Consider the following 12,581-nt stretch of genomic DNA (forward strand, 5'->3'; position numbering starts at 1 on the left):
ATCAGAAGTGGCTCCCCTCATTCCAGACGGACAGCTGCAGCCCTCCTGCTATACGACTGGGCACACATCCATTGAACTTTCCTAGGCTTCCAAAAATATTTCAGCTACAAACCCAACAGGAGCAGCGGAGGAGCCTTGCAACCTCAGCTATCACTGGCTGTGGAGTACAAACTTTATTAAGCCTTTACATATAGAGAAAACAAACATGTTTTCCACCTTTCTTTTGCATGACCAGTGTTTTTTGTTTTTTTTGTCCATCTTTAGTAACCACTGCAGCAGAATAAGATCAAAATGCTGCTGGGTCAAAACCACCTTGGATGAGTCTAAAGACGTCAGGACTCAGAACCTTCACTGCCTGACAAGGATCTGACCCAGAAGAGGGTGAAGCTGGAGAGGCCAGATGTTGAAACGGCATGCTCCAGGGGGCGAGCTGAGCTGAGCCTGAGTGAGCGAGTGAGTGACGGAGCGCGCGGTGGATGCGGGGTGCGCAGTACAGTATCAGCATGCTGGGGGATGAGGGGGCCAACGCGTAAGCCTCCTGTCAGTGAGACAGCAGCTTTTACCCCCATCCGCCTTCTTCCTGGTTGCAACAGATGCACCTCTGACAACTCCTGGAAGCTGAGAGGCAGCTCAGCGTGAGGCTTTATTCCCCACAGCTCGCTGCTTTTAGTCCGAGGGGTGCTCGAAAGCCTGCCGAAGCTCAGCTGCTCACTTCGCTGAGCCAATCACTTACAAATAGGAGGAAATGTAAATGACTTACATAATCGCCCACCCCCCCCTCCTCCGTTCTCTCACCCCCCAAAAAAACTTAGGTCAGCACTTTAAAAAGGCCTTTACGGGGGTAAAAGTGGTCGACAATAATCGAGTAAGCAGGGCGCTTTCTGGGGCTTGCTCTGCAGCTGACTCATGATCACAAATTTAAAGTAGAAGCTGATGCTCAGTCTTTTTGCATCTTATTGACTTTAATGAACGTTATTTATGAAAAGCTGTAAATATATAGGAGAAGCAAATACTTGGCTGTGCATTCTAACGTGAATACAACAGGTGTACAGATGGTGAAACCATCCTTCTTTTCTTATATTACAGCTTATTACGTACTTCATGCCTTATTTTTAGATTCATTTCAATACCAGTTGGCAGCCTTTGACAGCCAAGGGGGGAAAAACACGTTTTTCCTCATTTTATTGAGATAGATTGGCCCAGAGTGCTGCTGCCATCTACAGACCCAAGTTTCCATTTGTTAACCCCTCCCCCACCACCACCACTTCATCTCCCACTCTCTCTCTCTCACACACTACACACAAACAAGCAGGGATTTGTACAAAAAGGAAATCAGCAGCAGAGATGCTGAGATGCAGAGCAAGCTTGAGGTCCTGGATGAAAGTGGACCAGGTTTAGACCTTCTGGGATCACCAGTGTGGACGGCTCCGAAGTTATGGTGAAAAAATATAGTACATCCTCTACAAGTTCTAGGGTTCTGCTTATCGGGGAAAAATAAAAATGATATAGATGTAGCTGAAACCTAGAGAGTTAAAAAAAAAGACAGATTTAACAATTACATGTTTAATAAACAATTTTCAGCAGATTAAGTTATTACCTTGGTGTTCACCGGGACAACAGACAGGACTGGATCTACAAGGGAGAGTTATCCTGACCCCCCCCGTAACCGTCATTTATGCATTCTCTGCACTGTTCTTGCACAAGTCACCATCACTTCACTGGGATTCCCAAGGGAAGTGATATGACTATTGTTATATGGTAATACCTTGTATGGAATGTTGTAAATATATATAACAATGTGTGTATTCTGGAGCATGTAACAAAAGTAATTTCCCCCTGGGATCATTAAAGTAAGTCTGTGTCTGAGTCTGAGAGCAGACAATGCCTTCAGTGTTTGCCATCATCTCTTCTGCCATCAATTGCTACGGTTCAATTTTCTGCAACATCCTCTGTGAAGATTGACAATTGCTTAAAAGTATTCTCCAGTAAATTTTCCTTTTCTCTGCATAATGCTGGACTTCACAGATTGATGGGGGGGCACAGTTGCTACTCCAAAGTCCTCGCTTGATGCCTTTCCATCTTGTGGACCCACATCGGTACAACTTATGCATTTCAAATAAAGATCCAGGATATACCTGTATTATTCTACACAACTCTGAATGCCAGAGTGTGCATGCTTTCTTGTTACAATTAAAAGTGTAGTGAACCTAAGCAGATGAGAACAAAAATTAAAAACACCTCGGTAGAAAAATTCCCCAACACCACTGAGGGGAAAATTATGAAGATTTTTGTGCAACACGAGTCTCTGTGACCTTGGGGTCCCCTGCTCTTGGGTAACCCTGGAAACGAATGCCTGCATGCTCATTTGCTGGTCACCAGCTGCAAGCAAAGCGCATTTCTTATCCCAGGTTGCTCCTCGCATCACCTCCCAGGTAAGAGGTGGAAGGTAAGGGGTCTGTGCGGCCCTGTGCGAACAGACAACAGCATCCCTCTCTGCCGAGAAGCAGCAGGTGACGTGCGCTGAATGGACAGAGCTGCTCAGAGAGAGAGAGAAGTGAAGGCGATATTTTTTGAAAATGTCACGCGCTGGCATCATTAGCATTACCTCTCGTGCCCGAGACTGTATGCACGCCGTCACTGTATGCAAGCACAAAGCGGCGAGGACGTCTGCTCTCCTGCAGAACCAGAGGGTAAAGATTTATTAGGCGTCTTCCTTTAGCAGGACGCGTTTGTTCGGGACGCTGCGTTTTTGGCGAAAGGCTCGTGATCATTTCTAACATCCATCTTCAGTCGGATCCGGGGGAACGAGGGAAAAAGCAACGACTCACATTCCACAGATGTCTGCTGGTTGGAGAGGTGCCCTGTGTGCAAACCGCCACGTGTTCAGCTACTTTACATTGCAACCAGAACTAAACCTGAATGAATCTCCCTCATGAAAGACAGGGAGAGAAAGAGAGAGAGAGAGAGAAAAAAAATACCATTTGCTCAATCTGCCCAGGATGACTCAGCTTTTACAAGGGGCGCTCTGAGAGCACCTTGAAGGGAAGGGTGACCAGAGCTTCCTGTGGGTTTGCTTCAACACGTGTCCCTGCTACACAGAGGAAGGGGAGACGTTGTAACGGCGTCAGCCACATTAACTGGAAAACAGCTGTATGCAGATGTTTCGCGGCCTCGGTGGAAAATTGGACCACTGAGTATTGGGGCCGAAAATCTCAATCCTCGGTCTTGACATCACAGCTAACCGGGGGGAACTGATTTTATCCTAAATACATGGGTCTTTTAAAGGCGAGTATAAATCATTATGGATGTTATTTTAACTGTAGACCAGATAAAAATGTCCTGTTTTACATTTTCCCCCCCCCACCCACCATCTTCCTCAACACACCCTACATATTATTCTCTGCAACGCTTTTTTAGCCACAGAGCCGAGTAATTGAGTGAGCAAGGCAGTAATCCACAACAACCCCTGGCTGTTTTTTTTTTTTTTTTTTTTTTGTTCCACACACACCAGCTGCCTGTTTTAATCAATGTGCCGTCTGTGGTCATGAAAGCCTGGACAGTGCTGCCCCACTGTGTTTGCACTCAGCAACTGCAGCCTCTCACTGTAATCACTCCGATGCACAGTCACCTCCGCTCAAAACAACTTGGCCTCTCACCCGACAACAGAGCAACCCTTATTACAGTCCATTATACACTTCCAGAGCAGCTGTCTGGAATATGGCTGGCATCCCACAGCCCCGTCGGAACCACACAGAGGCGTAGCATTAGGGGATTGCCTTTTTTTCGTTATTACACTAATGTACCTGTAAGCTGGCGCCAGTTGTGTACGGGCCACTGGTTACACCCACGTGGGTTTGCCTTTGTACAAATGTCTTTTTTTTTTTTTTTTTTTGAGAGGACATGACCTGTAAACTGCGCAGTGAACGCATCTCTAATGCTTAGCTGTACATTGCAAAAAAGGTTTCATATATACACATTGAACATTATCCCTGTGTATGTTATCTTGCAGACCAACACAGTAGCAAATAACGGGGAGAGAAAAGGATATCTGGTCATCAAATGCTCCCATCTGTGTTCAAACACTGAAGACAACACGTTTAGCTTGATATAAACCGTTCCATTGTAGCTCTGTGTGCATCTGTTGTCCTGCAGCTGCTTCACTCTTCACGTTTTTTTTTGCAGCCTCTGACAGGTTTTCCTCCAGGATATCCCAGTATTTAGTCATTTAGTTCACAATACTAGTTATCTATATATTATACTCATAGGACAAATCTGTCAGTAAAATTCTGTTTATAATAGTATCCATCTCTATATTTATTCAGTAAAAACCCATGCCCTGTACTTATGGAACCATTGTATATCCTGCACTTGCTGCTGCTATTGCACTTCTGGTTAGACCTAAACTGCATTTCGTCGCCTTGTACCTGTACCTGTGTAATGACAATAAAGTTGAATCTAATCTCCATCCGTCTTCCTGTCCTTGCAGAGGCCAAGCGGCACCATAGCATGACGCTGCCACCACAGGGGTGACGCTTTCACGGTGACAAGTAGTGTTAGCTTGGTGCCACGCAGCGATGTGCAAGGAAGCAGATACGTTCAGTTTTGCTTCAGTAAATCCTTTTAAAGCCTAATCCAGACATATAAGAGCAACATTTATTTATTTTTTCTACCAATTAGGTTGACCTAATTAGGATGCATGGGATTTTATTTAAGGGGCATCACAGTAAAGGGGGTTACAATTAAGTGCAAGCCACGCTTTTCAGGTTTTCATTAATTTATAAAATATATTTCATTCCTGAAATTAGAATTCATTGTGCTTTGCAGTTCAAACCTCAACAAAAAATGTATTTATTTAGGCAGTAAAGGTAAAAGGTAAAACCGAGGAGCGTCATACAATTGTAAAAGTTTGAGGTGTGTGAATATTCCTGCAAGGCACTGCACTGGTTGAAACATGTCAGCAGGAATTTAACCATCACCCAGCTCTGAGAGAGAGAGAGAGAGAGAGAGAAACAACAAAAAAAAAGGCAGTAGCATGGGCCAGTGTTTATTCAAACTAAGATCGTACAATAAAAACAGAAATACAGTAGGTTAACTCAGTGCTACCCTGAAGGCACGCATAGAACGATAACTACCAACAGTGTGGAAATCATTTTCTACTAGTTAAATACAAAATTTTAGTCAAGGTGTACTTAGAAATAGTAAACAAAACATTAATTTAAGAAATACAATCTGTGCGGAGACATCCGTACCACATATATCTGATATAGTAGGTTTAATTTTACCGTTTATAGCTTTGGCATAGTTCTATAAAACGAGGCAGTAAAATTAAAAACAGACGTTTTCTTACAAGCGACATTATGCTTGTATTTATCATAATATCATTTAATGATCGTTGGCTTTGACACGGAGCAATCCGACAGTGTATGAATCCAGCGACGCTGTGACACGTGGCAGAGCTGACTAAACACATAAAGACGGTATAAAGACACTTCAGGCAGTAAAGGCAAAAAACCCTGAAAGGAAATCATTTGCAAGAATGTTGAATATTTAAAAAGGCCACACTGAAATGTTTGACTTTACATTTAACGTTGACACAACATGCTGTTAGATTTAGAGATTAGATCTTATTGAAGCCCGCGATGCCGGTACGGAGAAGCTCCTGAGATCAGGATTAACACGTTTTTACAAATTGCCAGTTTTACTCCACTGATCTTTACGCCACTCTCCTTGCGTACCCGCCGCCCCGTGAGTATTAAAACTACATTATGGGAATCAGTGTGGCAGAAAACAACAATGCTTAAGTCTCCAGGAGGCTATTCCTAACTAATTTAAATGATCTGTGTTAAAATTCCCATTGGTTGCTTTCAGAGGCTCTTCCTCCCCATGCTGTGATCGGGAAAATGAGGCTGACATTGCAATCCGAGCGCCTAATTACATAAAAAAAAAAAAAAGGTTTGTAGTGTTTTGTCCACCCTTTGTTTCCTAAAATGAGATCCTCAGATGTGCAATTAAAAAAACAAATAAAAATTTTCTCCAATGTACACGACAGAGAAAGAGGCTAAGAGCTACAGGAGTTTGGTACATGCTAACGAGGTTACCTCCTTCACCCACACTCTTTTTAGTACGGCTCTGCCTTCAGACTTCGGTATAGGCAGCATGTAAACACCATCCCGATGATCTGCAGGTGGGAGGGAGGGAAGGAAGGAAACATAAGTTATTATGTTTACATAACACCTCCTTATGCTGAAGAGTTATGCTCTCACCTGTACACAAGCAATCCCAACGGCCACAGCGCCAATAATCTTCAGATGGTCCAGGATGAATTTCTCCAGTTTGCTGATGCAACCTCCCTAAATGAAAGAAAAAAATAAAATAAAAACATCAGCAGAGGCGGGATTGTTGCTGGAGTCTCACTGCACACAAATACTAAACATATAACAACACAGGTCTGCAGTGTTTACCGTCTCTGTACTGAAACGCGTGACATGAATACAGACAAATCGCCCCTCAGCACACAACATCCTCTCACCTCCACCTTGTAGATGTTGGACGGGTGGTCCCTTCGGCCGCAACCCTCAATTTTAGTCTTACAGCAGCTGTCAGGAACCTTTCTGCCCTCTGAGTCCGCGCTGCGAATCCAGTTGCTCTCCTCCCAGTCGGCTGAGCTGTTGCTCCCGCAGCACTTGAACTGATGGGGAAGGCAGAAAAAAAAACAAGGTAAGAGTTTTGAAGTGGGGAATTTGATCAACCCAAAGCATATTAAACTTCCATTATCTAGGACAAATAGACAACTGATCAAAGAACAGTTTGATCAGTCAGAGGCTGCAAGACCTGAGACTAAAGTAGAGCTTTTACATCCCAGCAGGACACCCGTACAAAACTGAAGCGTATTCATCTGAGAGAATGAGCCGGTAAAACTCTGGACCTGAGACTCTGTAGCAGAACTTAAAGAAAATTACAGCTCATCGACTCGCCATGCAGTCTGATTAAGCGTGAGCAATTTTAGACAAAAGAACGGGCAAAACGTTTAGGGTACTTTAAAGACCGACACCAAAAGACTTGCAGTCATGATTGTAACAGCTTCTTGGTTTCAAGAAGTACTGATTAGACGGGGTAGAGAATCAATGCACGCCACACCTCTCTGATTCTTGACACAAATCTTGAAAAACATTTATTTTTGCATCCATTTCACACACAAAAAACGCTGTAACAGTACTTAGGTTCCAGAAATGTGAAAACTATAGGTTTGCAGTTTTAATAATCCAGAACATGAGAGGCGGAATGTAAAACTTGGTTGTACACCAAAGGTAAAATAATCCAAAAGACACAATGCACAATGAGGAATAAGCTAATCAGTCTCATATGATCATAGTCATTCATTCCTGCTGTCTAAAACGTATAGCTCATCTTAAGCAGAAAGTTTGGAAAAGATTGGCTGAATTCATAAAGAGCAGAAGCCGATCATCCACTGTAGTCTGACGGGGTGACAGGTCAGCAAAACACAGGCCAATCAAAAGCTACGCACATATTTTGGAGGCATTTTCAAATTCTGTGGCTACAAAACACCCTCAACAAAAAAAACTAAATGCATCCAGATTGCTGATTTTCAGGTGTAAAAGATATAATTCTGGTTAAAAAAAAAAAGTGCTGTAAAATCTTTATTAATGCACTTCCATGCATCCATCCATCCACTTACCTCCTCCTGCAGATTGTCTACAGCGTCGGTGATGTGCTTGTCGCCCTGTCTGTACTTGTTGGTCATGGTGGCCTTCAGATTCTGCTTTAGCTCATCATTCAGCTGGTTATACAGACAGACAGACACACATTAATGCAGTAGTGAGCCACTACAATCGTGACGGGCCTCTGAACAAAGAGCATGAACATAAGTGATGAATTAGCTGCACCCGCCAAGTCTACTAAATATAGCTCCTCAGTAACAAGGGGGGGGGGATAAAAGATCTATTGTGTCAATACATGCCACGGATGGCCGTTCTGCGGACAGTAAAGCCAGGATAAAGGAAAGTAAAGTCTATGTTTCTGTATTCTTTAAGCAGTGGCAGAAAAACGCTCGCTGGAGGAGCAGGAGGTCTGTGGGGCTCAGTTTCTATGGCAACAAGCCAGCTGGGGAACCGCTGGAAAATCAAAGCATGAAGGGGATATCAAGGGACCGAATGATGAAAAGATGAATGGAAGACAGAGAGAGAGAGAGGGGAGAGACAAAGAGCTGAAGACAAAGAAAGGAGTGCATAAAAGATAAGATGGGGGAAGTGAAATGAGGGTGCAGAGATTTCCATGTTACCTGTTGACAGTTTGGGAAACAAGAGAGGGACGTGGAAACGTCCAGAGACCGTGCGGCACTGCAAGCCCCGCAGGGTTACCGCAACAAAACGTCCACGGTTCTGCTCGCATTGGAAGCTTAAACGTGTTTCCTGTGGACTATCTATAGGATAGTAACCAGTTGTCTCTGTTCTGAGACCTTATATACGAAGTATAATTTAACAGAAATGAGGTCTGATAGCAAAATCAGTGCTTGGTTAAAAAAAAAAAAAAAAAAAAAAAAAAACGAACAACCTCACTGCTTTCATGGCATGCCAGGTGCAGCTAATAAAACACAGTGTGAGCTGCTCTTTAAAAGCAGAGGCTCTGCAGCTCTGAGCATTCAGCTGTTTATTAGCATAACGCCAAGACAGAAAGACAATCGGCAATGCTCAATAAATAAGTAAAGACTGCATTTAGGACAGCACAATACTAAATAAAACAATGCAATGATTATAACACTGCTGCGTAATTCAATAAATCCATATTCTCGTCACTTTCCTCTTTCTCATCTGCCGTTACAACTCTTTGTGACCTTTAGCATCTTGGGCGGCATCATCAGTGTCGGGCGTGTTGATCTACTGTAGTGAGTCTGCAAGCAAAGTGTGACTTTCCGACCCTTGGAATGCAATAGCAGATAAATATTGTATGCCTAACAGTTCTTTGCAATGTTGGCACCTCATCCGCTGATATCACTATAAAGTTACATTATTTGCCAACTCAATTTCTGAGCATCAAAGTTAAAAGCATCAGTCAAAAGGTTAACGACAAAATCAAGTCCTTAGAATTGAGAAGACCCAACAAGTTCACTCTCTGGTCAGATTTTCCAAGGCATTTACAAATATTTTCTATCAACTCCAAAAAAACAAAACAAAAAAACCCCCAAAAAGGGCCACATTTCCGCCTCTGGTCAGACTATTAAGAGCCTTGTTCATCATCTTTTAAGGAAATTAAGATCTGTATCACCCCAACATTTTGTATTTTTATTTTCTCCATCTGTTGTCAGGTTGGGATCAGGCTTGTTGGTGGGACAAGACGCCTCAACTAGGCCTTTTACTGTAGTGAACGAAATCTATGAATTTTGTATATTGACATAAATAAAACCTTTTTTCAAGATGTGGGAAACATTAAAATGTGAATTATGACGTGGCTTTATTTTGCAAAGTTAGATACAAATAAGTTGTAACACATCAAGATCTTGAAAAGATGAAGGCAAAGCCAATACGTCTGCAGTGTGTGTGTGTATATATATATATATATATATATATATATATATATATATATATATATATATATATATATATATATATATATATATATATATATGAGGACCCCACGAGACATTGGGGTGTACCCACTTTTGTTGCCAGAAGTTTACTACTACTTTATTTATAAAGGGCTTTAAAGCAACAGCGCGCAACAAAGTGCTGTACAGAAGTTAATCAATAAACATTTAAAATAAAAATAAAATTAAAAAAATAAAGATTACAATAGAAATATAAAAATAATTATGTGTTAAAAGCCAAGGAATAAGAGCTCCGTCTCCTCTGAGCTTAAGTTTAGACGTCGGTACCTAAGGGAGGACCGGCTGAGAGAGCATTACAGTCACCGAGTCGAGTTGTAATGAAGGCATGAATCACTGTTTCGAGATGTTTTAAGACAATCGGCTTTATCTTTGCCAGCTGCCTGAGGTGATACAAACTGGACGTGACCACTGCTCCACCCCCCAGCGATCTAGTTTAAGATCACTGTCCATTTTAAAACACAGATTTGAAACGGTCGGGTCGGCCTTAAGTAAGGCGCCAAGGGGCCCAAATCCACAGGGGATGGTTCACAAGAGCTGCAGGGACAAAACACCATCACCTCTGTTTTCTTGTCATTTAAAGTTAAAACGTTTAAAACCATCCAGGCTTTGACGTCTTCAAGACACAATAGTAGGGGCTTGATCCAAAAACTCCTGTTTTTAGTGTCTTCACACAGCTATTACACATTAATAGCTGTGTGACGACAGACAATTTAGACTTTTTAAGCTGTACTCTAGACAGCAAGATGTTTCGTCCTATGAAATACTATAAATATTCACAAAAATGTCAAGTGTGTACTCACTTTTATGAGATAATGCAAACATCCAAATATGCGGAGGAACTAGAAATAAGAACCACCTAAAGCAAGTCCGCTGCCAGAGGCAACGTCCTGGAATCAGGTGTGGAATAAATTAAATTGGGCCATGTAATAAAAAAACTGCGTGAGAGAAATGAGCCCCTAAAACCATGAATATTTTCCACCCAGCACAGGGGAGCGTAGGGAAAGACTGAGCCCGTAACCTCTGAAAGCTGCTGATAAATTGGATATTTTTAATAATTGAAGTAGCTACACTGATTGCGGTGCACTTGAAGAACGTTTTGTTGCCGAGCTACAAGCAGCCAGACTTCAGCTTCGGCGTTGTCAACGTTGAAAGCAAAAGAAAAAGAAGAAGAAGAAAAAAAGAATCTCATTTGCTCCTGTTACCAATGAAGGGAGGATAATACAGAGAGGTGGCTGTCAGATTTTAAATGAGCCAAGCATGAGATAAACCAAAATATTCATGCGCGCAGCAGTGGAAACAAGGCCTAAACCTGTTGCCAACAAAAACGAGGAGCTCAGAATCCCAAACAAATGGTTTCATAAAGCCGTGAGAGCGTTCAGGCTTGATGAGAGCGCCACTGGAGGCGTTTTTCGTTCAGTTTGGACTAAATGTACCACAAGTAATATGGGCAGTCAGATATTTGTATTTTTAATGGGCTGTCCCGTGTTTCCTTCCAGCAATCTCATTTATCATGCTGGTTTTGTTGCTGTTAGGATTACAGCACAGCACATGCCATGTGGGAGCAGAAACAGTTGTCTACGTTCTGTTACACGGCTTCTGACTCCGTGCTCGGATTAGCAGCCACGAAACGCTGCCAGCATGCTCTATTGATTTCATAGTGCCACGCGTTGTGCTTGCAACACCCCTCACAATCATCAGGAACCAGACGGTGATGAATAAAATACAATATTATTAGTAGTAGTAATAGATTTCATAACAATTGTAAATAATTTCTGAACGCATAGCTGTTATAAAACATCCTAACCCTTCAGGTCTGATTCTAAATTAGATTGTGAATCATCTGAAATCTACAGCTTTTTTTTTTTTTTTTTTTGCACACTGACAGGTGATTTCCAAGATGGAAAAAGTTGATTTCTTTGCATTTTGATTAAAACGTGGATTACCTGCTGATAGTAGATATAGGCCAGGACACCAGCCAGGATCTCCAACAGGAAGATACACAGAAGCAGCACAAAGTACTGAGGACACAGAGAGAACAGAGGAGAGGGAGCATACAGTTATTGGACAGTAATGAGATGAAGAGACAGCTTACTTGTAAATCAGATGTGGCAGCTCAGTGGCTGTGTCTAATCCTGCTTCCCTTAATTTATCTCAAATAGTTTTTCTATTACGAAACCGTTGTACTATCCGTGCCTAAAGATGCAGCCCTGCTAGAAAACTAGCGAGGAAGTGCTAATGAAAAAGCAGGCAGCTTTATTCTCGGTCTAGAGTTGGAAATACTGGACATCAGCAAACTGCAGGTGGTTTGAACAACACTTTGTCCTATACCTCCTAAAATAAGATGCTAAAGAAAGAGCTTTAAAGAACAGCAACAACAACGCTCTGGCTTGGTAATTAGTTGTTTTTTGAACAAAACGCTACACTTACGTCATTTACAACAATGGAGGCACCATATATTTGCATTAACATTTGCGACGGCCATTTTTTTTAACATATTGTTACTGGTAATTAAAACTGGGCCAGTACTGAACACCAATATTTATTTTCATCTTGTTGCTTTTTGTTGTTTCCTTAGGGGAGTGGGTCGGCCATGTTGTTTTTTTTTTGGTCATGTGACGTGCAGTGCAGGATTGTGGGATATGGGGCTAAAGCACAGAAGCAGTGTTAGCAGTGTGGTAATTTTTCACTGTGTTCAAAGGGTAGGGAAAAATAAAATGTATATATATATATCTATATATATATATCTATATATATATATATCTATATATATATATATATATATATAGATATATATATATATATAGATATATATATATATATATATATATTAGGGCTGGGCAACGATTAAAATATTTAATCGCGATTAATCGCCCTGATTAATCGCGATTAATCGCGATTAATCGCATTGTATTTACAAACTCCAAGAATGAATTCAAAAGTAGTGTAAAGAGCACTTTTA

At 41.8% G+C, this 12,581-nt stretch overlaps 1 protein-coding gene across 1 annotated transcript in view; it reads right to left on the minus strand.

Moving 5' to 3' along the window:
- Positions 1-5,028: 5,028 nt before the first annotated feature.
- The window catches only part of LOC105930144 (CD151 antigen), a 27,883-nt gene continuing 20,330 nt past the window's right edge, over positions 5,029-12,581 (minus strand). Inside the window, exons 4-8 of the mRNA XM_036136002.1 lie at positions 11,566-11,640; positions 7,697-7,798; positions 6,530-6,688; positions 6,264-6,350; positions 5,029-6,178 (exon numbers count right to left, since the gene is read on the minus strand). Of these exons, the coding sequence (XP_035991895.1) occupies positions 6,119-6,178; positions 6,264-6,350; positions 6,530-6,688; positions 7,697-7,798; positions 11,566-11,640 (483 nt within the window). The 3' untranslated portion in view covers positions 5,029-6,118. The remainder of the gene's footprint in view (positions 6,179-6,263; positions 6,351-6,529; positions 6,689-7,696; positions 7,799-11,565; positions 11,641-12,581) is intronic.

This window comes from Fundulus heteroclitus, chromosome 4, assembly GCF_011125445.2.
Source record: "Fundulus heteroclitus isolate FHET01 chromosome 4, MU-UCD_Fhet_4.1, whole genome shotgun sequence".
Taxonomy (NCBI): Eukaryota; Metazoa; Chordata; class Actinopteri; order Cyprinodontiformes; family Fundulidae; genus Fundulus; species Fundulus heteroclitus.